The sequence below is a fragment of the Momordica charantia genome, assembly GCF_013281855.1.
Source record: "Momordica charantia cultivar OHB3-1 chromosome 3 unlocalized genomic scaffold, Mcharantia_2.0 BLBB01000003.1, whole genome shotgun sequence".
Taxonomy (NCBI): Eukaryota; Viridiplantae; Streptophyta; class Magnoliopsida; order Cucurbitales; family Cucurbitaceae; genus Momordica; species Momordica charantia.
The window spans coordinates 394,861-420,979 of NW_028275161.1; the positions used below are offsets into that span (position 1 = coordinate 394,861).

Here is a 26,119-nt window from a genome sequence, read left to right on the forward strand (position 1 = left end):
TTTAGTGTATCAATTATAACATATTGAAATGAACTTAATCACAATACCGATTAAATCGATTTTTTGCTTTAATTTGGTTCGGTTTTTTTAGTTTTATTGGTTTGGTTGTGAACTCTAATGAGAGACACTATATAGTTTACAAACATGGACCCTATAACTAAAACATAACATGTATATTTGTAAAATCAGTTTAATTCTAGTTGAATTGAGTTTTTCTTAAACCTATGAATTGAATCGCATTGGTTGGATGTTAAAATCATAATCGAAACTTAATCGAGCACTTATATTCAATCCAATTTTTACCGTTTGTATTAAGTTGTTCAAGTTTTTCGAATTACTAGATTTATGAAATATACGAAGAATAAGGATTTTCACAAATCTCACACGACAAATTTAAGAAGCGGGTAAGAAATAAAACAAGAAGATAGAGGATAAGCAATCTCGTTTACAAATCTCATAGACATGGTCCGCAAATAGTAATCATAAAACATTTTTTGTCCTTTAAACTCAATTACAAATGAGGGCTTCAAAATTTCAAACTGAGACTCAAAATATTAAGGTATTAAGTAAGCGGTCAATTGATTTCAATAGTAAACTAGTCAGTATGCAAAATCGACTAATCAATCAGTCGAAATATCGAAAAAATAAAATTTCAACCAACCAATCGATATGTTGATTATATTATAAAATAAAATAAGTTCCGGAATATTGCACTACCTATTCAAATTCTACCAAACTACTGAAGAGTGTGTTTGAGAGTAATCTTATCAGGGTCAAGATCACCTTCATTTTCATTCATCATACTTGCCAAATTAATACATAGTTTGTAGCTTAAAATCACTCTAAATTAATTTTTAAAGTATCACTTTGATGATGATTTTAAAATCATTTATTCTTAATTTTTTTTCAAAATCATCTATTCTTCATCACTCACAAACACACCCTAAAATAAAAAAAATTTAACATTCTACTCCCACACCATTTTTCTTTCTTAACCATTGTTTTACTAGTTTCTCTCATTTTCCACTTCCACCCTCGTGTCCCTCTCTTATCTCATCTCCCGTTGCATGTCTATTTCAAATATCGTCAAAGGTTCCACACTATCTTTGTCAGTTTTGATTGGCTGTCAGTGTATTCGATCGATCGACTTTAGAAAGGCTTCCAAAACTGATAACATCTAACCCATAATAATCGATAGAATACTTATCACCCATACCAACAAGGGACGAGAGACGTAGATATTACAAAGAATCCTCATATATATATATATATATTTTAATATGAAAAACTTCCTAGGGAATTTTTTTCCAAAATACAGAAAAAGAATCCTCATAAATTTTGTGACCAACTTTGAAGTCCAACAAAGTTCATGAACCCCAAAAGGTACCCCGCGACTTTTCTTCGGTTTGCAGATTTTATGCACAATCGAACCGAATCGATTGGTTAATTTTAAATTGTAAATATCAAACCACCCCCAACCCCACCCATTTGTGATGACTAATCAGGGTTTCTCGCCTATTCCAGCGGGGCAAGCGACATCAATCATCACTCTCTCTTCCTTTTCGATTTTTTCTTTTCAAAGCCAAAGCAATCCCTCACTACTCCCTCCTGTTCCTTGCCGCACGCCCCAGCGCCCGCAACCTTACCGACCACCGCTCGGCTCGCCTCTGTATCGCCGCCGCAGCCTCGCTTAGGCGTCTCTGCGATCTGTTCCGCCACCCCGTCGCACGCTGCACGCCGGTGGAATCCCCAACGCAAGAAGCCTCAGCGCTGTTGACATGGCTGAGAAGGACGAGGGAAAGCTGACTAATCCGACCGATAAAAGCCGAATCGGAGCGGACGAACTCGGTTCCTAATGTTCGCTTCGTTGCGGTCCAACCGAACCGACTGGGAACTGAAATTGTGTACTTGGTGGTCTCAAGACTTGCATGTCCCTGAGCATAAATCATTGTCTTCGATCGCCTCTCCTCTCGTATGGCTACCATCGGCGAGAGCTCTTCGTCTGTTCCCAAACTCGCTGACGGAAAGCCAGTGTTGGTTAGGGTTAAGCGCAAAGCTTCCCAATCTCGACTCGATGCACTATGTGAGTTGGGACACTCTTTCATGATCCTTTCTTTCGATTTTTTATTGTTTATGAACCATCAAACGAAGTTTGAATTGTTCGTGCCCGCGTTGACGTTTTGGTATGTTTGGATAATTTGTGTGCCGTAGGGCTGGAGATCAATGAGAGGCCACTCAAGCGACCTCTGCTGGATTTTGAGAACTTATCTATCTCAGAAACATTCCAGAATGGTCCGTCCAGCTCTGTACCTGTACTTGCGTTTTTTTTTTTCTGTTCCTGTCACTTGGTAATCTGCATAGGTTAAAAGAGGAAACATCAATTAGCAGCTATAGGTTTCTTCCAGACAAATATCCGAAAATTAGCTTCCCTAGTTTATACTATAGTATTTGAAGGGGGGGTGATTAAAAAAAAAACTAAATTCTTTGTTATATGGATTTTTTTTGTAGGAGAATCGTGTTAACCCTTTATAAGGAAAGTAATGGATGGATTGTATTGTTGTTATTGTTTCTTCCTTTTTGTGGAGGAGGGAAGATATGGGTTTCTTCACTTTATGGTTCTTGCCAGTTGATTAAATATCAATTTGAGATATCAACCTCGATTAAGCTTCTAAGATTTACTATAATTCACGATTACATAGCAAATTAAGTGTGATTTCACTCCCTGCCCCTGATGGAATAGCTTTTACTTGCATCAGAGGAACTTAAGACTAAGAAGATATTTGTACAGCACGTGGAGACATTGAAAAGCTCTGAGGCCACTGTTGACATTGTACAGTCCTTTGTGGTTAGTATCTTGGTCAGTTTAAGTCTTCTTTTTGACATTTTAACTAGCATCTTTGTCGGTAACTGTCTTATCTTTAGGCACCTGATGCTGCTGGCACCGTTGAGAATAGCGTAAAGAATGAGGAGCGTAGAAGAAATTTTAAGAGAGAGATTGTATGTCTTGTCTACTCGTTTGTTTGGTCCATTAGTTTGTGTGCTACTTATTTAATAGTTTGCTTACCTTGTCTAGTATTCTGCAGCCAAGACAAGATCAGCTGTTGAGTAAAGCTAGACAAGAACAAGAGGTATGGACCGTATGGTATATGATGACATTCCTTTAATGCTTTTTAAACGATAAATTCAATCATTGTTTTATCCGAAGAGTTTTGGTCATATTAGATTATAATGTGTTTATAGTTTGTTTAAACTGTTTTCATATGTTGTACTGTTACTTTTTGTTGGTAACATTCTTTCTTTGTGCTACTGCTTTCTCTTTCTATCAGGTTTTAGCAAAAAATGCTCGATTTGAGCAGATATGGAGAAGTAGGAAAGGGGTTAAAGATGCAAAAGATGACCAATTACATGACATGTATCATATCTATGATATTGTTCGTCTTGATACAAACAAAATATCAAGTGAAGTACCGGAGCAGGAGTGAGTTCTGTCACGATGATACTATTGGATCTTGATTTTCTATAAACTCCTCATTTATGTGGACAAACGTGCTCTTGCTATTAATGCAGGTATATGTCCCTGGAGGATCAGAGTATGTTATCGAGTTACCTGCCTTTACTAAGGGAGTTTATCCCAAGTGCTGCTGCAGAAATTGAGTCAGATATACATGCAAACATGATGAAACAAGATGGTTGGTTTTTTTTAATCTAGCAGTCACTTGAGGCATTTTGCTTACGGATGTAGTGGTAAATAAATAATGGAAGTAAGGTTCTAGGCAATTCAGCAGTAGATGTGTGTTGGATGAGGATAATTATCGTCCATCTTTTATTGGTTGTTCCAGCTATTGTCTCCAGTCCTTGCTATGCCTAAGTTCCTTCCTAGTTCACCCTTTTGTTAATATTATTTGCATGCTTGTATGACTGTTTTCGTTACTCGTTTATGTAACTTCTTACTGTTATTTCGGTGTCTTCACTTGTTCTACAGTGCCTGTAGATGATTATGTATATGACTACTACACTGTGAAGAGTGACATGGAGATTGCTGAAGACGATGCCTCTAATCCATTTCCTTTGTGCGTCATTGTCTCTCTCTGTTTTCATTTCGTTTGTTTCCTCTCTGTGTTCCCTTTTTGCAATAAATTCACATCTTTTTCCAGGATACAAGTTGATGATTTGGATCTATATGATGGGCCTGATGACTCAGATTACGAAAGCGATGATTCAAATGGTAAATATCTTTTTCCTTGATCCTTGTAGTTTAGAAACCAAAGTTACATCTGATTCTTTTTTGCAAATATCTTTTTCGGTTTCAGCTGAAAACAATCCACACTTTGATTACCCTGATGAGGTATCGGAAGAAGACGACGAGTTGGGGAGTGAATCTTCAAATGGTGAATCAAAAGATAATGATGATGACAGCGAGAAGAAGCAGTCGTCGGAAGCTAATGACTCAGAAGAGGATGACCTGTCAGTGGACAGAGCCCAATTATACGAGGATGAAATATATGGTGATTTTGATGATGATGATGCTAATAGTTTCGATTGTGACAGTAATGGTGGTCATGATGAGGGTGAGGATTCGAGATGGTCCTATCGTTGAATTGAATGTTTGTTCCACCGCATTCCCTATCAGCTCAGCTAGTACTATTTTTTCCAGTGAGATGAGATGCTTACTTGTGAGGAAGGCGTTTGTAGGTAGTAATGATAGGGATTTGCCATTTGAGAAGTTTGCTATCTGATCTTCATGAGTAGATATTGAAAGCCAGCCTATGAGGTCATGGTTATATAAAATGGAATGAGTTCCATTCTGATGACCTCTGGAAGGGTGATTTAAAGAACTTCTCAGAATTCCTAAGGGGTGGTTGTTTATGCAATTTTGATTCTATTTCTAGATATCTGTTTGGCAAATTTTTTTCGAATTTTTTTTTTGAAATCTGTGATTTAAAAAGTAGACATTTTTGTATTTTTAGGTTTTGAATTTGGAGTAGAATTACACTAAAAAAATGTATTATAAATTATTTAAATATTGTAAAATAATAATTCTATAAAATTTATAATATATATTTATTAAATTAATTAAACATATTTAATAACTACCACTAATTACTAATAATTTTTTAAATTGAAATTTTTAAATCTACTATCAACAATACAATTATTTACTGATTATTCTACTTTGAAGTATTTAACAATTAACCCAAAAATCTAATAACATATTTTTAACTTCTTTCAAATTTAAAAATGACAATAAGGATAACATGTTTTTCGTAGTTCAATCCATAGGTTTGATGGGGACAATTATTTTTCAAATAATTTTTTATTTATATTTCTGAAATTAGTTTAAGAACTATAATTGAGTAACTCGAAAATGTGGGGGAGCTTGCAGGGTTCCATGTGGCAGTGGGCACCAGCCTCGCAGCAAATGAAGGACCAACAAAGGAAGTGACGCCTCCAACGGGATCCTTGAGACAGGCAATAAGGATTATACCACGCACCAATAATGTCCCTAACAGCCCACGAATGCGATTTTTTCTTAAATAATGCCTTATTTTAAATTTATTCCAAATATATATTCACTCCAAACTATTTCAAAAAATAATGTTTGAAAAATTATAGATCAACCAAAAACGATCTATGCTACCTCACCATTTTTGAGTTGCATGAAATTATGGTACGTGGTCTCTTCAAGAGACGACATATGCCAAAAGTATCCAAAGTTATCACTAAGATATAGTGGTGACACACAAAAAATGATATAATGGAGCTTGAACCCAATACCTCTATATTAAAAATTAAATACGCCACCACTGAAAGTAGTAATTTAATGTACTTTTGGCATATGTTCTCTCTTGACGTCATAACTAAAAAAACAAAAAACACATGGTGCAATGCAATTCGGAAATTGTGAATTGACAATAAATTTAAAATAAAGCATTATTAAAAAGAAAAAGAAAATCCCCCATCGAGGCTTGTACAAGGGTGAGGCCTACCACGTTCCCACGCCTGGTGACTTCAAGAGCTGATTTCATCACTTATAAAAATGATTCTCCCCATAAAAAAGTAAGTGAGAAATCTGTAACTAAACCCATACTATTGATTTCCATTTTCCCCTTTATTCGAGTTGCTAACTTGATCGTGATAGGATATTTGACAGGACACCATACCTGTGTCGAGATATATATCATAGATGATCTTATCTTACCGCCATATTGCAAGACACATCTGAACAAGTGTTATTATATTTACAAAAAAATTATTACTTTGAAAGAAAAATATTAACTCTGAGTATCCTAAGAGAAAATCATTAAAAACTGCAAGAAAGTATACATAAAAAAAAAGTTATTTAAATTATGGTTATTAAACTTTTATCTTTAAGAATATAGAAAAGTGTCTTAAAAACGCTTTCAAAATGGTGTTTTAGCTTTAGACAAAGCACAAAGCAAGATACTGTTCCGCGGCTTCCTTTTGTTTCGGCCATCGTAATAACAATTAAACTATATTCCGAAATTCTTTGACCTCCCTCCCTCGTCCCTCCTCTTTTCTTCATTCTGTCGCAATCTGCAAATCTGATTGGTCATGGCTAATTCTTCTTCAGCTCCGGCTACTTGCTCTGCTGCTCTGCCGATTCCGGTTGATCTCTTCCTATCCAATAAACATCCCGACTACTTAACTAATTCCTCCGGCGATATCATTTTTAGACTCAGTCGTCAATCTTCGAAATCGCCGTCAATTGACAAGATACTACTGCTTGACGCCGCCGCCGCCGCCGATCCTCTCATTTCAATACACCGCCATAGCGTGAGTATTCAATCTACTTGTGTTCGTCATCTCCTTCCTTAGTTTCAACTTCCAGTGCCATACTTTGTTTTGTAAACTGCGGTGAGTTAGTTTTTCCTTTCTCTGTGTCAATGCTCGCAAGTTCCTTATCATCTGAAGAGGGAGTTGGAGGCCTCCGATTTTCGGAGGCTGGATATTATTCGATTAGTTTTTCTTCTTTCTTGCACCTTCATGGATCCGATCCATTGAATCAATACGAAATCCTTGGAGAATTCCAGCTCGTATCCATGAAAGAATTAGAGAAGTTTCCTGATTTCTTTCTCTCTTTAAAGGGTGGGAAATGTCTGCCCTTGTAGTTATTTAAATGTTTTTGGTGTTCGTAGCTGTTACAGGTACAGAATGCTTGTGATTCTAGGATTGTGATTGCTGGGACTTGTAAATTTACTTTCTTTTGGTCATAAGCATTCCAAATGAACCGTCTCCCTAAACTTTTATGGCTTCCAACATACATTAATATTACTCCTGAAATAGTTACAAATTAGCTTTTTGCTAGAAATTGTAAGAAGGCAGTTCATTCTTCATGAGATGTATCTTTTAGAAATATGATGATAGGAACTCAATCTTGCAATGTAAATCGACAAAAAATAACATTGAAAGTGCATTACAATATAAAAGGAAATCACAATCCGAACCTCAAGAACTTCAAGAGGCCAAAACTCCCCCAAAATTACTCTTCCACATTTTGCCTATCCCTCATCTCCCTAACTCCCTCTACTTATAACTACTTCACCCCTAAGTAATTACCATTATGCCACTATCAATATGGATAATACTCATAGTATTCCATACTAATACTCCTGACAAATTATCAAGTGATACTTGCGCTAGACTTCCTTTTTGCTGTTTTTCTGAAATAATGTGAACAGGTTTGCATTGATCTCAGAAAGAATCTTGGCATGGCTTCAAGGGGGATGTTGGTGAGGAGAACCTGCTCTTCAAAGTGCATAGATCAATCAACAAACTCACAAGAACTGAGTTCAAAGTCTTCCTTCACGGTGAAAATTTGGATGACTCGAATGCTAGCTTGGAGATGAAAGGTTGGCCTTTCCAGAGATCCTGTACTATATATAAAGGCAATACTATAGTGGCCCAGGTACAGTATAGTAATACCATATGCAAGAATGTTTTTGCAAGGCTGTTCATTTCTTCCCTAAGTTTGTTGTCTGTTAAGTGGAACATGAACATGACAGTTCTAACTTGATGCTTGCTATAGCATAATTACCTTAGCAGCCAAACAGTTTTCATTGTGAAGATGAGAGGGGTAATCCCCCCAGCTCTCAAGTCTTAATTCATAGATCATTCCAATTTTGATTTCATATTAAACTTAGTGTTACTTGTTCACCCATGCACATCAAATTAGCTTGAGGCTTGAGCATTACAAAGATACCAACCCCCTCATGTGGCTTAAAATAATTGTTTTTGAAAAGCTTGAATTGGCATCGATACAGACTTTGGTTTCAAGAATAAGCATCACTTGCTCTTTTGGTTGAAGTTGTGCCTATAAATATGAAACTATGTGCAACTTGTGGAAGGTGAAAGCCTTGTGGATCATCCTCTCCTCTGAGTCTATGTTAATTGTTAGTGTCTGCGCATTTTCAGTCATACAAGTATCATTCAGAACATCTTTACGGAAAATCTGGTTCATTGGCATAAATGGAAAGATTTTCTTCTGAAACAAACTGAATTATATATAAGGCATCACATTTTTACGTGCATAAACTACAAAGAGCCGTTTTCTTTGGTTACTGAACTTAAAAGAGTTGTAGTGATTATTGCTTTTTGATGCAGACGAGCCTGATGCACAAGCTTAATCAAGTTTGGGTCAGAAGGGGAAGATTTCGGCTAACCATTTTTCCTGGTTCTGTAGATCCGGCATTGATTGTGGCTTTGGTTGTAATATTCTTTGATGGACGAATGTAACAGAACTAAGATATAATAATACAAAAGTTGTTTGCCAAAGATTTTGAGTGATGTTAAATCCTAATGGATTTCAAAATCATGTTTTTCAAACGCTGGAAGGCTCACAAAAATATTACAAAGGCTTTGGGACATAAATACCGATAATTGTTTCTATTCTATGTAAATATTAAAGAAGCCTCCATCTTTCTATAAGTAGCATTGTGCATTGTGTCATGGATCCCGACATAGTCCGTCGCCAAATGCCAATTTGCTAATTTAAAAACTAATCTATTCCCAAATATGAAGGACCAAATAATAATTTACCGTAAAAGCATATATATTTACTTCCTATTTAGTAATCCAATTATTTATTCTTTTATCTATCATCTCGACCCTAGTTGGTTAAAGCATCTTGAGCGGTCCACCTAAGTTTAGTTCAACTGGTTGAGACATATATAATCGATAAAAATGTTATGTGTTAAAATAAAGCATATTGAACTATTCAAGTAGATGACGTGAGACTTTTAAGGAAAATATTTGTCTCCTTGTTCGGACCAATCTTGTCATCACTGCTCTTAAATGTTTGAAAATTGAAAATTAGGAGAGAAGAAGGTAAAAATAGAGATTTTTCTTAAAAAAAAAAAATTGTGAAATTTTTAATAGTGCAAAATATTTTCCTATTTTAATTGGAATTTCATTGGGCGTTAGAGGGAAATATGACGAGTCAGGCATAGCTCTCAGCTGCATTTGCAGGTGACTCAGGGTTGAATTTGAAACCTATAAATTGGAATTTGGTTTCTCGTTTCTGAGCGCAGGAGCTACAAATTCCCGTATGTTCAGCTGATACACCGACGTTCCAACTTTCAAGGTTTTTGCGAGGAGGCGGCGTTGTCGTTTCGTCGCCGTCGCCCAAGGCGGAGCCGAAGCTGCTAACAATTTCAATCTGCTGACTTTGGGGGGAAGGCGGCGGCGCATCGTTAATCCATCACCAAACCTCTGGCTCTCATCACATTCCGAGAACTTCCGCCCAATTGGCGGAGTTCGATCATCATCAGGGTTTCCAGCTCTCTTCTTAAGTTTATCCTATCTCTCTGATTCTCAATCCGTCTGTGTTTTCAACTGCGCTATTGCCCATAACTAGGATGGGTAGGCCGAAGGGAGAGGGAGGTAGAAGCAAGGCTAGACCTTCAAGCAGCAGGTGGCTAACTTCTCTCTCTTATATGCGAAGATCACTGCTTTCAATTATCCCATTGACTGCAACCTTGATGAATTCTACTTCTATTTTGCTCCCAGTTTGGCAGCGTCACTTCTGCCATCGGATTCTGCCGCCAACGCTGCTGGATTCGGCGGCTTTATTGGTAGTTACCGGCTGGATTCCTCTCTCGCCGGGGATGATGCAGCACCTTTTTCGGTATGGCTGTTTGGATTGAGAGTTGATACATGATATTATTGTAATGAAAGCTGCTTGATTGATGACTTTGTTATTTTGACGAGACTGCTTTTGGTGATATTTGTGAGTACGCAGGATATTGATAGTGAAGTTGCACAGCACTTAAAGAGGCTTTCGAGGAAGGACCCTATTACGAAGGTAATTTGTATATGGTTATCTGTTGTCTTGCATCTACCGTTAAGCGAGGCTCTTCAGTAGGAAATAAGTAGCAAGAGTTTATACGCACGACAAATAAGAAGAGGCATGTTAGATGTATTACTCTTCAAGTGAAAATGCTTCATCTATTGTTGAGATGTGGTTGACATTTATCTTCCAATATACAACATCACTCCAGAGTCCCAAGTCTCCGAGTTCACTTAAATTCTACCTCCAAAACTACTAAACTGTCATGTGTTCAAAATATTCCTAGGATATTAGGGAATTGAGTGGGATTTCTGAAAACAGGCCCATTTTTACTTTCTTAGTGGAACTAGAAATTTTTTTCATGGCTTGGTGTACGTTTTTCCTTCGCAATATCGATTGCATATATAAATGCAGTATTAAACTCTTCTCGTTGTTAGAGGAAGTGGTTGCCTCTTGGAATGCTGTTCATTGATCACGGCCATTCTCCCCTTAATTCAGTGGGGTAGCATTTCTTAAATCTCAATTTATCTAACCAACGGCCCTACAATTTAAATTATTTGAAAATTGTAGTAATAATTGATTAATTGTAATGAGTACTTTTATCATGTAAAAGCTGTAGTGCAGGAATATTGTATATGTACAGTCATAATACTTGTGCTTTGAAAACTATTAGGTTAGTTTATTTTATGTGTAAGTTATCCAAGTGCGGGATTGGAAAATTTCTGGCACATATTGCAAAATTAAAAAAAGAAAAAGAAAAACCATTAGGTTAGTTTATTATTCTCAGAATAGTGTGATATTTATTTCCTTCTGGTTTATTGTATTTCAAAGATTTTATGTATTATTTACTTCTCAAACTTCATTGATTGGACCACTGCCCTTTTGTCTCTACACCGGAGTACAACTTTTGTAGCTATTCTAGCAAGTTTCTATCTCCTCCCCCTCTTTCTTACTTTTCTCCTTCGAAGATGATTGATAAGAACTAATTTGCTTTTAGATTTTCAACAGCTCAAAGCATTGGCATCTTTGTCAGAGCTTCTTAAGCAGAAGTCTGGGAAAGACGTTGCATCAATTATTCCACAATGGGTATCTCTCTTTCCCTCTTCACGTTCAACGAATCTTTGCTTTGCATAGATGACACAGTGTATTCTTTCATTTTCTTATTTTAATTCTCATTTGGTGTTAGTGTTGCTATACATTAGTAATTGTCCTTTAATGTGTTATTAGACTCTGTCATGAGAGTGATGGGGTATTTGAGAAGGATGATAGAAAAGGAACTGGAGGGTAGGGGAAATTGGGTTGTGAGCAGGAGTATGGAGCTACTTGAGATAATATTTTTTTTTTTGCTTTATTATCCAATCTGGAATTTTTCAGATTTCAAGCTAGAGAAGATGACAGCAGCTGGCAAATCACTCCATTGGGCATTGACCAATTCTTGGGACAATTATGTCATATATTTGGGAGAAGAATCACTTTTGGTTTGTTTGAAATGATTATGCATATCGTCTGATTTCTTGTGTTAGTATGCTTTTACCAACGTTGGAGGTCTGGGTAGGGTTCGAGACCTTGATTTTTCAGCCTTTTATTGTGCTAAGGAAGCTTTTTAATTGGAAATTTCTTCCAACAAGTGGGATCTTGCATACGGAGACTGGGCATTTTTTCCCCATTTTTGGCTTTTGTCAAAGGTTCTAGGTGTTATTTTGTTCTTAAATGTTTTATGTTTATCTCGTGTACTTGGAGATTTGTTTCTTTACTCGGTTGTTTGGTTTTTCTTTTTCACCCCTTTTTATGGGGTGATTTTTATCCTTGAACATTTTTATATATTTTCATCTATCAACAAACTATTTGTTTCTTGTTAAAAAAGAACAATTTCATTGAAGTTCCTTCTGATAATATAACTTCTTGTCTATAATTTTTTTTTTGTTGAACTATATCTTTAGGGTCAGGTCTGTATTGTCGGTTTCTTTTTTTTGGATGCTATTGTTTGTACTTTTATATCCCGAAATAGAAGTCTTCATTTTTGTTAGAAGAAAAAAAAGAGCTCCTAGATTGAACAAAAAAGTAGTCTTTCATTTTGTGGATAATAGTTCCTTAGTGTTTTCCCGTTTGCCCCGAGTTTGCAGAATTTGGATGATGAACCCCATCTAACAGCAGTGGTATCCAAAAATACAAGGTAGTGATATGAGGTTGTTCACAGAAGCTTAAAAGTTCTAGAGTTTTGGATATAATTAAGCCATTCTTATGAAACCAACAATCTGTTGCTCTACAAGGTGTATATTGGTTCGCTTGGATTCAACCATGTGAATTTACTTTTGGAAATCAAAATTTATAGTTTTTTTTTTTTTTTGGGAAACAAATTTCATTGATAGCATGAAATATCTAGATGAAGTTGCAAAAAGCTTCTCCAATTGGATATAAGTGAATTGAGACTGTAGCTATAAACCAATGTATTACGTCTTTTTAAACTTGTTATAGTTCTCCCAGTTCCAATAGGAGATCAGCCATGAGACCATCTAAGTCCCTCCAAACACCACTGACATTCAAATAAATCCACGGTGTTTTCAAGCTCTCTCTATACGTTCTAAATAACTGAAATTCAAAAAGTTCCTTGTACCTTCTGAACAAGCAGAAGCTCTTGCCCTCCACAACCTTTAAAGACCCTTTGCTCCACATCATTGAGAAATTATCCAAACGTTTATGTGGAGCCCACAAAACCTATACCTCTCAAGCCCCCTAATGGACTTAATTAAAACCTTTTGACAGTTTATTTTTCTCTCTTAAAGAAACACGATGCCTGAGACCTCCTTCAAGTCATATTCAACCCCTTGACAAGCCTCCTTTGTTCTTCTAGAATCCAATCTTCTCATGTTCCCAGACAAAATCATGAACCACAAGTACTCTCTTCGAGCCAAGCTGTGGATTCCATCCATTTGTTATTGTTGATAAAAGAGAACATGTGTTTGCCCGCAAAGACTATTAGGGATGAAATGCATGTCCTAGCATCTTCGCTTAGAGAGAAAGGGTAGGCGATGACTTACTAAACCCTAAAGAACACATCCAAGATTTTTGTGGCCAAAAGCTCCCTATTTCTTATTTGCCTTAGTAGTATTTAAACTATTGCTTCTTTCGAGTTTGGCAAGTGTGGCATCATTTTCTTCATGCAGCCACTTTATCCTATTTTCTTCATGCAGCCACTTATCCTATAGTCCCCTTTATCCCATGTGAGTTGGGACATGCTCTTTTTTGTTGGTCTTGCCACAATCATTTGCTGACAACCCCTTTGATAGCTGAAATTGTGCTTGCACTCTTTTAAAGGCGTTGAGAGGTCTTGGGGGAAATTTGTGAGTTGGTTAGATTTAATGCCCATTTGGTTTCGATTCTCAAGGTTTTTTGTAATTACCAATTAGGTGCCATTATTTTGGATTGCGGTCCGTTCTTAGAGGTGGATCTCCTGTTTTTTCAGGCTTATTATTGCATGCCCTTGTATATTCTTTCATTTTCTCGGAGCGAAAGCATGGTTTTTTTCACAAAAAAAGTACTATTGGTGGAGAACCTTCTCTAATGATAAGGGTATCTGTTAGTGGCTTAAACATCTTGAATAAATAACTCTTTATGCAAGATCCTTTTTCGCACGCATGTCTTCCTTTATTGAGCTATCCCAGGATCGACTAATTCTACTGGTAAAGCTTGAAAAAGAAACTTCCATCTTACCATGTTAATCTCTAGAACAATACAACGAATGTGATGGTATCTTTTGATGAAGGTCATTGTATTCGCCTCCTCATTAAATTTGACCATCTTCGTCTTTGTTGAGGAGGCTATCTTGGCTTAGAGGGGAAGGTCGCTAGAATGAAGAAGAGGCCGATCACAGAAATTCAGAATGAGAATTGTATCAGCTTGATGGGGGAAGGGGAAATAGTGGATCAGTTTGTCTCCTTTTACAAAAACCAATATTTGAAAAGGTCAGGAAAGTGCTTTTGCTCCTTGAACATAAACTGAAACCTTTATCACAAGGCATCAGCGAAAAGCTGGAGCTCCCCTTCAATAAGGAAGAAATTAAAGCAGCTATAGATGAGTGTGGGAATCATAAAGCTCCGGGCCATATGCCTTCACGGGAGAGTTTATGAAAAAGTCTTGGAACATCATCAAAGAAGACGTGCTTAAGGTGTTCCACGACTTTTTCGAAAGCGGAGTAGTCAATTATTGTGTAAATGAAACCTATATCTGCTTAATCCCCAAGAAAGAGAGGGCCACAAGGGTGGCGGATTACAGACCAATCAATCTAGTCACAAGCCTTTATAAAGTGATAGCCAAAGTCCTCGCTAGAAAATTGAGAGAGGTTCTGGAATGGACAGTGAGCAAGAACCAATATGCCTTGCTTCATACAAGGAAGACAAATTTTGGATCCAATTCTGGTGGCAAATGAGTTGGTTGATGAGTATAAGGCTAAGAAAGAAAAAGGATGGATCATCAAGCTAGACTTTGAAAAGGCCTATGATTTGGTGGATTGGGACTTCCTCCTTGAAGTGCTTCGTAAGAAAGGCTTCGGAGCTAGATGGATCTCGTGGACGAGGGGCTGTATCGCTAACACTTCCTTCTCCATCATTATAAACAGGAGGCCTCGTGGCTGAATTAAAGCCTTTGGGGCCTTTGTCAAGGTGATCCTTTAGCTTCTTTTCTCTTCGTCTTGGTTGCTGATGTGTTGAGTAGCTTGCTGGACAAAGGAGTGGCAGAGGGATGATTAAAAGGTTTTCAGGTGGGTTCAAATGAGGTTCGTGTAAATCACTTTCAGTTTGCAGACGATGCTCTTGTGTTCTCCAAATATGATAAGTCTTCGCTCGTAAACTTAACGCACAAGGTTTACTGTTTTGAAGAGATCTCAGGCTTTAAAGTTAACTTGGCTAAATCACAGGTGGTTGGTCTAAATGTTTCTGACCAGGAACTAATGACTACAACAACTCTCTGGGAATGTGCAACAGGATCTTGGCCCATGTCTTATCTGGGAATGCCTCTTGGAGGTCAAGCTAAAAATAAAGCCTTTTGGCAGCCAATGGAGGAAAAAGTTGAAAGAAGGCTGATGAAGTGGAGCTCTCTAAATATCTCTAGAGGAGGAAGGCTACCTTGGAAAAGTCTGAACTCTCGAGCATCCCCCTGTAGTACTTTTCTATGTTTAAATGCCCTAAGCAAGTAATTTCCAGATTGGAGAAGCTAATAAGGGATTTCTTTTGGAAAGGCGGCAAAGAGGGGGGAGGCCCACACCCCTTCGTTGGGAGGTGGTCATTAAACCTATAATTTTGGGAGGTGTGGGCTTAGGAACCTTGGCAAGCAAAAACTTTGCACTCCTAGCTAAATGGGGGTGGAGATTTGTGACTGAAATTGAAGCTTTGTGGAGAGATGTGATTGCTAGCAAATATAATTTCAGTGACACAGAATGGTGGCCAACCATTAAAGATTCCGTTCTGTTCAAAGGTCCATGGTAAGCATCGTCAAATGTTGTCAGGATGCAGAGAGATGGTATAAAACAAAGGTGGGTAAAGGAAACAAGACTATTTTTCTGGAAGGATGTCTGGCTGAGAGAAGAACTGCTCTACCAAATCTATCCGAGACTGTTTAGAGTTTCTTCAGCAAAGAATTTAATAGTTGAGCAGCGTTGGGAGGTAGAAAGCAGAGGGTGGAATTTGTCCTTTAGAAGAAACTTGGCAGACAGGGAAGTGGTTGAGTGGGCTGATTTGCTGATTTGCTTAACATCCTAGAAAGTGTTTCCATGTCAGCCATGAATGATAGGAGAGTTTGGTCCCTTGAAAGATCTGTGTGTTCTCGGTCAATCACTCACTTATTGTCTAAAAACAGAAGGGGATAAATTTGAGGGAGCTTTTGTGTGGCATCTAGAGGTTCCCAAAAAAGTTAAAGTCTTCCTTTGGTTGCTAATGCACGGTAGGCTGAAAACTCATTGCAGACTTCAAAAACAAATGCCCTTCCTTGGTCTCTCCCCAAGTTGGTGTGTTTTATGAAAAATCAGTGAGGAAAACATGTGGCATCTGTTCTTTAATTGTTTGTTTGCAGTGAAATGCTAGAATGAGCTATTACAGATTTTTAAGTTAAGCTGGTGTTTTCCAGAATCGGCTCTCCTTCAGCTCGTTCAAGGCCCCCATCTAAAAGAGCACGTGAAGATTCTGTGGATTCTTGGGGTGGTTGGTTTGGTTTGGAGGCTTTGTTTTGAAAAACAAGAGAACGTTTCGAGGAGAAGAGACAGATGGGAAGATGTTTTGGGAGTTAGTTAAAATTTTTGCTTCTTCTTGGGCTGTTAATACAAAGGCTTTTTGTAATTATTTGGTCTCTCAAATTGTTGCCAATTGGGAGTCTTTTTTGTAATCCCGTGGCCTGAGGGGATATCTCATCTCCCCGCTTTTGTATTGCCTCTTTTGATAATGAGACTGATGTTTCTTATCAACAAAAAAATAAAAAAAAAAGAAGGAGAAATTGAGGATGCTATCTGAATTGACTCTCCTACTGTTGTTGATGATATTTCTTGGCTTTGACTTGTGCTTGTATGGAGGTTTTACCCTGTACTAATGATGCACAATCCATCTTTCCAATTACCTCTGTGATACTATTTGTATTTGGGATAGAGTTGTTTGTTACATATGGGATTCAAGCTTTGTATCTGTCGAACTTGTGTTTGATTATTAAGGGTATGATTTTTAGGCATTTGAGAGGACAAAGTCTCTCCTTCACCGACTATTTTTTCTACTGTTGCTGCTCCTCCTGTCAACTCTCTATTATTCTCTTCCTAACTTCCTAGCTAACCTCCTATTGGGTATATGAATAGTTAGAGTTTAATTTTAGTAATGCTTATTCCTCAAAAATACACCAGCAGCCTAGATAAGCGTACCAAGTTTTCTTTAACCAAGGAGGACCGTTGAAATGTTTATATTATTTTTGAAAGATGACAGTTCCCTTCAATAAATAGTTTTCCTATTCTTGCCTTTTCTCAAAATTGTTCTCTTTTTGTTCATTTCCTTTCAGCCATTGCATATTATGTGGATAATATATATATTTTTTGATTCCTTATTGTTTAGATTTGTAATTATAACTTATTTATCTTTTCTCCTAAAGTGTATATGTACATTCTCCAAGGCGCATAGTTTATAGTTAATTGAACTCGGAAGAAAAGAAAAACCCTGGTTTCTTCAACTATTTAGCATTTATCCAGCAGTTAATTTATTGTCATATTATGACACTATTAATGCACGATGGTGCATTTCTGAAATTGCTTTTTTTGACAATGGTTTTCTCCATTTTTTTTATAGGTTTTTGAATACAAGAAACTATTGATGGATTATAATAGGGATGTCCGACGTGCTACACATGACACAATGACCAATCTTGTAATTGCTGCTGGGTACATAGTTCTTTGCTGTTCATAATTCTATAGCCCCTCCCCCTCCCCCTTCTGTACATGCTTTGGATGTTGATCTCAGTGCAACCTTTGTTTAGTTTGATGGATAATATCCTAGCTCATATGTAAAGTAATGATGAGCTTGAAAACATTGGTTCTTTTTATTTTTTTAGTTATTATTTTTATTTTAATGCATTTGGTGAATATAAAGATACTTGTGAAGATTCTAGATAAGCCTAGTACTCTATAAAAGTAGACATCTGGTATGGACCAATTTTCTCCTCATTCCTATAGATGCTGATAAAGAAGTCCCTTTACATTTTCACTAAACCCTCCTGTTTAATTGCTTTCAGACAAATTCTAGTTGGATTTGGATATTTACATGTTCAATGGGATATTGGCAGAACTCATTTATGTAATATGTTCAATGGTTAATTGCCAGATCTTTTTTCTTTTTTTTTTTTGGGAAACTGAACTTTTAATTGAAAAAAGAACAAATGTACAATGACAGAACAAAAAAACCAGCCCTGCATAGGATATCCTCCTAAAGAAAGGGTTCCAATCTAAAAGGATAACACCTAACCGATAGGAACTCACAAAGAAGTTTGTTAAATTATATTCTTATCTTTTAATTTCCTATTGTATTTAGTTTTTAATAGGTTAGGTTTCCTTGTTCTAATAGGTAAGAGTTTTCTTATCCTAATAGGCAAGGGCCTCTTTTCTTTTCTTCTTTGTATCTCCTATTTATAGTCTTGTATCAATTTTTTGGAAGTAAGAATTATTTTCTTTTCTTATTAATTAACATGGTATCAAAGCCTTAGGCTTTTTCGATTGGTCGTCATCGCTCATCATTTTTAATTTTTCTCGATTGACCTTCATTGTCAATCAATGTATTATTATTATTATTTTTGGCTTATTTTTTTGGTATTCGTTACCTAGCAGCACGTTCGTTCTTCTGTGTCTTCACGACGTGCGTATTAGTGGCACGTGGATTCTCATTTGGATCAATCAATTTTATTTTTTCTTCTCTGTTCGTTGGTTGTTCGCCGTTCGAAGGTTAGGGTGTCGACGATAAGTTTTTTTTCTCCTTCTCCTCTTCTTGCTGCTAGAGTGTTCAAGCCACCGTCGTGCTGTCGTCAAAGTCATCCGATTCTCGTTCAGACGGCGTCGAGTTTGTGGGTTCCTCGAGTTCGTGAGTTCGTGGGTCCGTGTTCAGACGATACCATATAAGGACTCCGATGCACTTTTAGAAATTATCAGTCCTTCACCCCTTTAAGATCACCCCCGCTACTGGCGAAGATTTGCAAGCACACAGACGCCGCCGCTGATTCTACCGTCGTAGGGATTAAACGTCGCTGCTGCCGTCGTAGCTGTCTGTGTACAGTTTTGGGAGTTCAGTTCTGTCGTGGGAGGGTTGTAGTTTGTAATATCGAGCCCTAATTTTTTTTTTTTGTGGATTTCAAACACAAGTGTAATTTGGTCAATTTTTTTGGTTCGGCTCCTTTAGGCTCAGTTCAATTCGTTGTCGGACTGGTTCAGTGATTTTAGGTCCGGTTTAGTTCATTGTAGGTTCGTTTCGACTGGTTTCGGTTCGGTTCAGTCAGATTGGTTCGGTTCAGCAGATTTTTGGTTCGATTTGACTGGTACAAACGCCGCCGCTGATTCTCCCGTCGTAGGGATCGAACGTCACTGCTGCCGTCGTAGCTGTCTGTGTACAGTTTTGCGAGTTCAGTTCTGTCGTGGGAGGGTTGTAGTTCGTAATATCGAGCCCTAATTTTTTTTTTGTGGATTTCAAACAAAAGTGTAATTTGGTCAATTTTTTTGGTTTGGCTCCTTTAGGCCCGATTCAATTTGTTGTCGGATTGGTTCAGTGATTTTAGGTCCGGTTTAGTTCATTGTCGGTTCATTTCGACTGGTTTCGGTTCGGTTCAATCAGATTTGGTTCGGTTCGACAGATTTTTGGTCCGATTTGACTGGTTTTGATTTTGTTCAGCCCTCTTTCGGTTCGATTCAGTGCTGATTATCAGTTTTGTGCATGGATCTCCTTTTTTTTTTTAGTTGCTGTTTAGTCTTGGTATCAATGTCAAAACAAATTACAAAAAAGTTGGACATGCATGAGATCAAACAATTAAGGAGCTTCTTAAAAACTTTTGATAATGCTCCTAGTCAAGGTACAGATTCGGTAACTTTGACAAGTACAACTTCTCAGCCTAAACGTTGTACCTGGATTATTGATTCTGGTGCAACAGACCATATGACGAATAGTAGCTGCCATTTTATTTCTTATAGTATTTGTCCGAGCAATAAGAGAATTTCTACAGCAGATGGTACCTTGGTAGTGGCTGGTCAAGGAGACATCAAGATAAATTCAAACATTACTTTAAAGAATGTGCTTCATATACCACGTTTAACTGTTAATTTGATCTCGGTAAAGAATTTGATCAAAGATTTAGGATGCAGAGTAATTTTTTCTGATTCTCCTTGTATTTTACAGGACCAGGGCAATGAGAAGATGATTGGACTTGCTAATGAAAAAGATGGACTTTATTATCTTAATGAACCTGTCGGTCAGAACAGTGTTCCAATCTCCTTCACCTCACAAACTCATCATCCTTCAAGTAAGCTTTTGTTGAACCATTATAGACTAGGACATCCTTCATTTCAAACTCTTAAAATATTGTTTCCCGATTTATTCCAAAATCTTAATCCTGAGTCAATTCAATGTGAAGTTTTTGAATTCGCTAAATACAAGTGTGTACTCTTCCCTAGTAATAATAAACGAATATCAGTTCCTTTCTCTCTTATACATACTGATGTTTGGGGTCCTTCCAATGTACCGAATGTTTCCAAATTTCGCTGGTTTATTGTGTTCATTGATGACTGTACTCGAGTCTTATGGGTTTATCTTTTAAAACAAAAATCTGATGTTGGTTCTACCATTCAAACATTCTTTCATTTGATAGAAAACCAATTCGGAATCAAACCCAAACGATTCTGCTCTGACAATGCTCGAGATTACTTCAATCAAAACTTAACATCCTTCTTTCAAAAAAATGGAGTCATCCATGAGTCGTCTTACGTGGACACTCCTCAACAGAATGAGGTGGCCGAAAGAAAAATTGGTCACATCCTTTCTGTGACACATGCCATTCTTTTTCAAAGAAATGTTCTTAAATCCTTATGAGGAAGCTGTGTTAACAGTCATTTATTTAATCAATAGGTTACCATCTGCTACTCTAGACCAGAAAACTCCTATGAATATCCTATCAAAATTTTATCCTGATTTTCGGACAACAAATAACTTGACTCCTTCAAAAAGGTTCTTCATCTCTGCTGATGTTACCTTTTATGAAGACACCAGCTTCTTTACCTCACCTTATCTTCAGGGGGAGGAACTATCCTTGGAAGATAAGGATTTGCCCATTCCCAACCTCACATTTCCTATATCAAATCCTTTACTACCACCGTTAGACACCTCTCCAGGGCCATCTAACCCTTATACTACTATACCATTACAGGTTTATTCAAGAAGGAGCACTGAAAAAGATAAGCAAGTCCAAGAGTCTAAACATATCACTGGAACTGAAATTGACGAGAAAATAATCAGTGATGAATCAAACATTATAGTATCTACTAATGATGAGTCAGACATTACAATGTTTGCTAATGATGAGTTAGACATGGATTTGCCGATTGCTTTAAGGAAGGGAAAACGGACATGTACTTAGTATCCATTGTCTCACTTTGTATCATATGACAAACTCTCAAGTCAGTACAGAAGTTTTATGGTTAACCTTACTCAAGGTAAATATTCCAAAAACATATATGGAGGCAATACAACATGAAGAATGGAGGCAAGCAATGAATCTTGAAATGTAGGCTTTAGAAAAAAATAAAACATGGTAGTTGGTTACTATGCCTAAAGATAAAAAAGCTGTAGGATGTTGATGGATATATACTGTAAAGTATAAAGCAGATGGAACACTTGAGAGGTACAAAGCACGGTTGGTTGCTAAGGGATATACTCAAACATATGAAGTTGATTATCTTGAAACCTTTGCGCCCGTTGCCAAGATGAACACAGTACGAATACTTCTATCTCTTGATGTAAATCATGGATGGGACATGTTACAATATGATGTAAAAAATGCTTTTCTACATGGTGATCTTGAAGAAGAAATTTATATGGAGATTCCACCTAGATATCAACAAGCAGGAAATAAAGTTTGTAAATTAGAAAAGGCGTGGTATGAATTAAAGCAATCTCCGAGGGCATGGTTTGGTAGATTTTCTCAAGTTATGAGGAAGACGGGCTATAAACAAAGTCAAGGAGATCATACATTGTTTACAAAACATTCTAATGTAGGGGGAGTCACAACATTGATTGTTTATATCGACGATATTATTGCCACTGGCAATGATAATAACGAACAAGATAAATTGAGAAATTGTTTAATCCAAGAGTTTGAAGTTAAAGAACTAGGAAAGCTGAAATATTTTCTTGGGATAGAAGTTGCCTATTCTAAACAAGGCATATTCCTATCACAACAAGAATATGTGATTGACTTACTTTCTGAAACAGGAAAGCTTGGCAGCAGACCAATGAGAACGCTGATTGATCAAACCATAGATTATGTGCATCTGAGGAGAGTCCTCCAGTAGTTGGAAAATTAATACATCTTTTTCATACGAGACCATATATTGCGTATGCTGTAGGGGTGGTAAGTCAATTTATGCATAGTCCAAAACAAGTTCATCTTCAAGCTGTGTACCGAATACTCCACTATTTAAAGAATTACATTGGGAGAGGATTGTTGTTTAAGAAAGGCGAGAAACTCAATCTAGAAGTTTATACAGATGCAGATTATGCAGGATCGATAGACGATAGAAAATCCACTTCTGGCTATTGTACTTTCTTAGGTGGGAACTTAGTGACGTGTTGAAGTAAAAAACAAAATTTAGTTGCAAGATCGAGCTCAGAAGTGGAATTTAGAGCAATGACATTGGGCATCTGCGAATTACTATGGATAAAGATTATTTTAGAAGATTTGAAGATTCGACGGGAAATGCCTATGAAACTTTACTGTGATAATAATCTATCATTAGTATTGCACATAATCCAGTTCAACATGATAGAACCAAACATGTTGAGGTTGATAGACACTTCATATAAGAAAAGTTAGACAGCGGTCTCATATATACTCCATTTGTACCAACAAATAATCAAATAGCAGCTATCCTTACTAAAGGATTTAACAACAACTTTGAGCATTTGTTAACAAGCTGAGAATGGAAAATATTTATTCACCAACTCGAGGGGGAGTGTTAAATTATATTATTATCTTTTAATTTCCTATTGTATTTAGGTTTTAATAGGTTAGGTTTCCTTGTTCTAATAGGTAAGAGTTTTCTTATCCTAATAGACAAGGTCCTCTTTTCTTTTCTTCTTTGTAGCTCCTATTTATAGTCTTGTATCAATTCTCTGGGAGTAAGTAAGAATTATTTTTTTTTTATTAATTAACAAAGTTAATTACCAAATTTCATTAATGTAATATAGCTAATCAGTTCATTTGGCAATTATGGATAGCACTAAATTAGCTTGTGTGATTTCTTTCTTGTTTGTTGTTCCTCAGGAGAGATATAGCTCCGCATCTGAAATCTTTGATGGGGCCATGGTGGTTTTCTCAGTTTGATTCAGTTTCTGAAGTCTCTCAAAGTGCAATGCAATCATTGCAGGTTTGTTATCAAATATCAACCTACCTCAACAATTAGCGTTTTATTTTATAGTACTTGTGTTAAATTATGATTTTATCTTTTAATTTCCTATTGAATTTAGGTGTTAATAGGTTAGGTTTCCCTATTCTAATAGGTAAGTGTTTTCTTATCCTAATAGGAAAAGGTTTCTTTTCTTTTCTTCTTTAAATAGGATTCTTTAAAAGTAAAAATTATTTTCTTTTCTTATCAATTAACAACTTGCGTTGCTCATGAGGCCTGTGTGGATAGAGTAAGATTCTTAGCCTGATATTACCCACACTTAAACCTCTAAATGGTGTTAGGTTCACAAATTTCTAATTGGGTCACTCCGATCAATCAAATGCATAGTGTGTGTGCAAGCAACAAGCAGTTTCAGACATTTGGGGTTCCAGCTTCTTTAGAGAGAGCTCTTTTATATACAGTATAATAAAAGATGATTTAGATGTTTCTTGTTGGTGTGTTTATTATAAATTGGCCCAAACTCCTCAAATTACCTATCACTGTGTTGCTGGACAAAATAGAAAATACTATGGCCGTGAAAAGTGTAGGGCTCCCTATTTGACAAGCATTTTATTTTTTAAACATTAGGAAGCATTGCTGAAAGAAGTTCCTAACTTTTTGCTATCCTTAAATCTCCTATGCTTTAAATCAATCGTGAACGACAGGCAGCATTTCCTGCTCAGGAAAAGAGAGTAGATGCTTTAATTTTATGTACAACTGAGATATTTATGTACCTGGAGGAAAACTTGAAGCTCACACCAGGTACATTGTCGGATAAAGCAGTTGCCAAGGATGAATTGGAAGAGATGCACCAGCAGGTATGCTTTTAACATCTCCTTCCATTAGATTCGATTCTTTTGGTCTATTACAAGGGTTGTCGATATATCAATGAATCATGTCCTTTTAGTCCATGTGGCGCAAGTATGCATATGAATTTCTGCCTGCATTATGGTAGTGCCTAATAATAGTGCTAGTGCAAAAAAAAAAAAAATAATAGTGCTAGTGCATTCATGGGACTTTGCTACCTCAAAGTCAAAGCTTCTTGCTCAGAATTATTCTTGAACAGGAATGGCTTTTAATATTTCCATTGCATATTAGATACTCCATCCTTTGGTTTTTAGTTCCTCCTCAGTTCTATATCAATTTCCCAGTTCCACAATTGGAAAAGCTGCTATTTTATGCTTTGTGATGTTTATATTTGTTTTGAGTTGTGCTGACATGTTGTTTTATGCTCTTTCTTGTCTTCAAATGCAGGTTATATCTTCATCATTGCTTGCATTGGCCACATTAATTGATGTGTTGGTAGCTCGGTCTGAAAGATCAGAGACTGGGAAAGGCAGTGGTGAAACAAAGCATGCTTCCAAGTCTAGGGAGACCGCTATTTCATTTGCTGAAAAATTGTTCACTGAGCATAAATACTTTATAGACCTGTTGAATTCCAAAAGTCCTATTATCCGATCTGCTACTTATTCAGTCTTAAGGAGCCTTGTCAAAAATATCCCTCATGCTTTTAAGGAACAAAACATGAAAACTATTGCCGGTTCTATTCTAGGTGCTTTTCAGGAGAAAGATCCTTCTTGCCATTCATCAATGTGGGATACAGTGTTACTTTTTTCTAAAAGACTGCCCAACTGTTGGAATTATGTGAATGTTCAGAAAACTGTACTGAATAGGTTTTGGAATTTTCTTAGAAATGGGTGCTTTGGATCCCAGCAGATTTCTTACCCAGCTTTGATTTTATTTTTGGACACTGTCCCACCTAGTGCCGTAGCAGGGGAGAAATTTCTTCTCGAATTTTTTCAGAACTTATGGGTTGGAAGGAACCCATTCCATTCCTCAAATGCAGAAAGGCTAGCATTTTTCCAGGCTTTTAAAGAATGTTTTCTTTGGGGGCTACGTAATGCATCAAGGTGGTAATTTCTTGACCTTATTTTTTCCATCTTTTTGTTACTTTATCATGGGAGATCATTTTTTTCCTTTCTTATGAGATCGTTTACAGCCACTTTATTCAGAAGTGGATGTATCTGAATTCCAGCGTTCAGTTCTTAATTTGTTCTTGTTCTTTGCTCCCAGGTTCTGCAATGGAGACAATTCGCCTCAATTTCAAGTCACCCTCGTTGATGTCATTCTTGTTAAGCTTTTATGGGAGGATTACTTACATGTTCAATGTCTAAAGAATCAAGATATGGCCTTGTCTGAAGATGCATCCTTGAATAACAAGAGGACAGCAGAAATATCAAGTACAAAGTATCCAATGAGCTACTTACAAGATTTGAGAAAATGCATTGTTGAAGTTCTATCTGGCATCCATTTAGTGAAACAGGATCTACTTTCGGTCTTTGCTATGGAATTTCAAAAGAGTTGTATTAGTATGTTCCAGTTGACAGAGAATATGGAAGTAGCCTCAAAAACAATAGAACAGATAATAGGATTTATACTAGAATTGGAGCAACTTTCTATGGACAAGGATGATACCTGGCCCTTGGTTCTCTTGGTTGGACCAACGCTGGCTAATACTTTCCCAATCATAAAATCACTTGTAAGTTAAATATCTCCTACTTCTTGGAGACGTGCTTCAAAGTATTTGTTCCCTGCATTCACACCTGTCTGTTATTTTTGGATGTGGTGGTTAAATTACTACAGATCCCAAAGGTTTATAC

General features: G+C 36.9%; 3 protein-coding genes across 6 annotated transcripts in view; all 3 read left to right on the forward strand.

Moving 5' to 3' along the window:
* Positions 1-1,510: 1,510 nt before the first annotated feature.
* RDM4 (RNA-directed DNA methylation 4) lies at positions 1,511-4,890 on the forward strand. 2 transcript variants are annotated; one of them, XM_088121394.1, is made up of 10 exons: positions 1,511-2,083; positions 2,212-2,292; positions 2,757-2,830; positions 2,923-2,997; positions 3,084-3,128; positions 3,327-3,478; positions 3,568-3,689; positions 3,983-4,070; positions 4,155-4,225; positions 4,311-4,890. In XM_088121394.1, exons 1-10 carry the CDS (start codon positions 1,975-1,977, stop codon positions 4,595-4,597), a joined length of 1,104 nt encoding a protein of 367 aa, XP_087977520.1. In that variant the 5' UTR covers positions 1,511-1,974; the 3' UTR covers positions 4,598-4,890. The 2 variants fall into 2 exon arrangements, with proteins under 2 accessions (XP_087977520.1, XP_022154907.1); XM_022299215.2 differs by having other exon boundaries at positions 1,513-2,083; positions 2,757-2,845.
* Positions 4,891-6,446: 1,556 nt separating this feature from the next.
* LOC111022016 (LURP-one-like protein (DUF567)) lies at positions 6,447-8,795 on the forward strand. The gene is made up of 3 exons (XM_022299167.2): positions 6,447-6,795; positions 7,718-7,927; positions 8,623-8,795. The coding sequence occupies exons 1-3, from the start codon at positions 6,574-6,576 to the stop codon at positions 8,752-8,754; spliced, it is 564 nt and encodes a 187-aa protein (XP_022154859.1). The 5' UTR covers positions 6,447-6,573; the 3' UTR covers positions 8,755-8,795.
* Positions 8,796-9,443: 648 nt separating this feature from the next.
* The window catches only part of LOC111022033 (HEAT/U-box domain-containing protein), a 30,097-nt gene continuing 13,421 nt past the window's right edge, over positions 9,444-26,119 (forward strand). Inside the window, exons 1-9 of one of the 3 annotated variants that reach the window (XM_022299187.2) lie at positions 9,444-9,931; positions 10,027-10,144; positions 10,259-10,321; positions 11,315-11,392; positions 17,617-17,708; positions 23,339-23,441; positions 24,125-24,277; positions 24,714-25,369; positions 25,533-25,998. In XM_022299187.2, the coding sequence (XP_022154879.1) occupies positions 9,876-9,931; positions 10,027-10,144; positions 10,259-10,321; positions 11,315-11,392; positions 17,617-17,708; positions 23,339-23,441; positions 24,125-24,277; positions 24,714-25,369; positions 25,533-25,998 (1,785 nt within the window). In that variant the 5' untranslated portion in view covers positions 9,444-9,875. Of the gene's footprint in view, positions 9,932-10,026; positions 10,145-10,258; positions 10,322-11,303; positions 11,393-17,616; positions 17,709-20,231; positions 20,324-23,338; positions 23,442-24,124; positions 24,278-24,713; positions 25,370-25,532; positions 25,999-26,119 lie in introns of those variants that run through there. The other 2 variants (XM_022299188.2, XM_022299189.2) reach the window with 2 other exon arrangements.

What these genes read in the sequence shown, in the direction of transcription:
- RDM4 (XM_022299215.2), top strand. Translation starts at nt 1,975, where the DNA reads ATGGCTACCATCGGCGAGAGCTCTTCGTCTGTTCCCAAACTCGCTGAC. An exon ending in GAAATTTTAAGAGAGAGATT is followed by an intron (nt 2,998 to 3,083) that starts GTATGTCTTGTC and finishes AGTATTCTGCAG; the next exon opens with CCAAGACAAGATCAGCTGTT. An exon ending in AGTGAAGTACCGGAGCAGGA is followed by an intron (nt 3,479 to 3,567) that starts GTGAGTTCTGTC and finishes CTATTAATGCAG; the next exon opens with GTATATGTCCCTGGAGGATC.
- LOC111022016 (XM_022299167.2), top strand. Translation starts at nt 6,574, where the DNA reads ATGGCTAATTCTTCTTCAGCTCCGGCTACTTGCTCTGCTGCTCTGCCG. An exon ending in TTTCAATACACCGCCATAGC is followed by an intron (nt 6,796 to 7,717) that starts GTGAGTATTCAA and finishes CATTGATCTCAG; the next exon opens with AAAGAATCTTGGCATGGCTT. An exon ending in GCAATACTATAGTGGCCCAG is followed by an intron (nt 7,928 to 8,622) that starts GTACAGTATAGT and finishes TTTTTGATGCAG; the next exon opens with ACGAGCCTGATGCACAAGCT.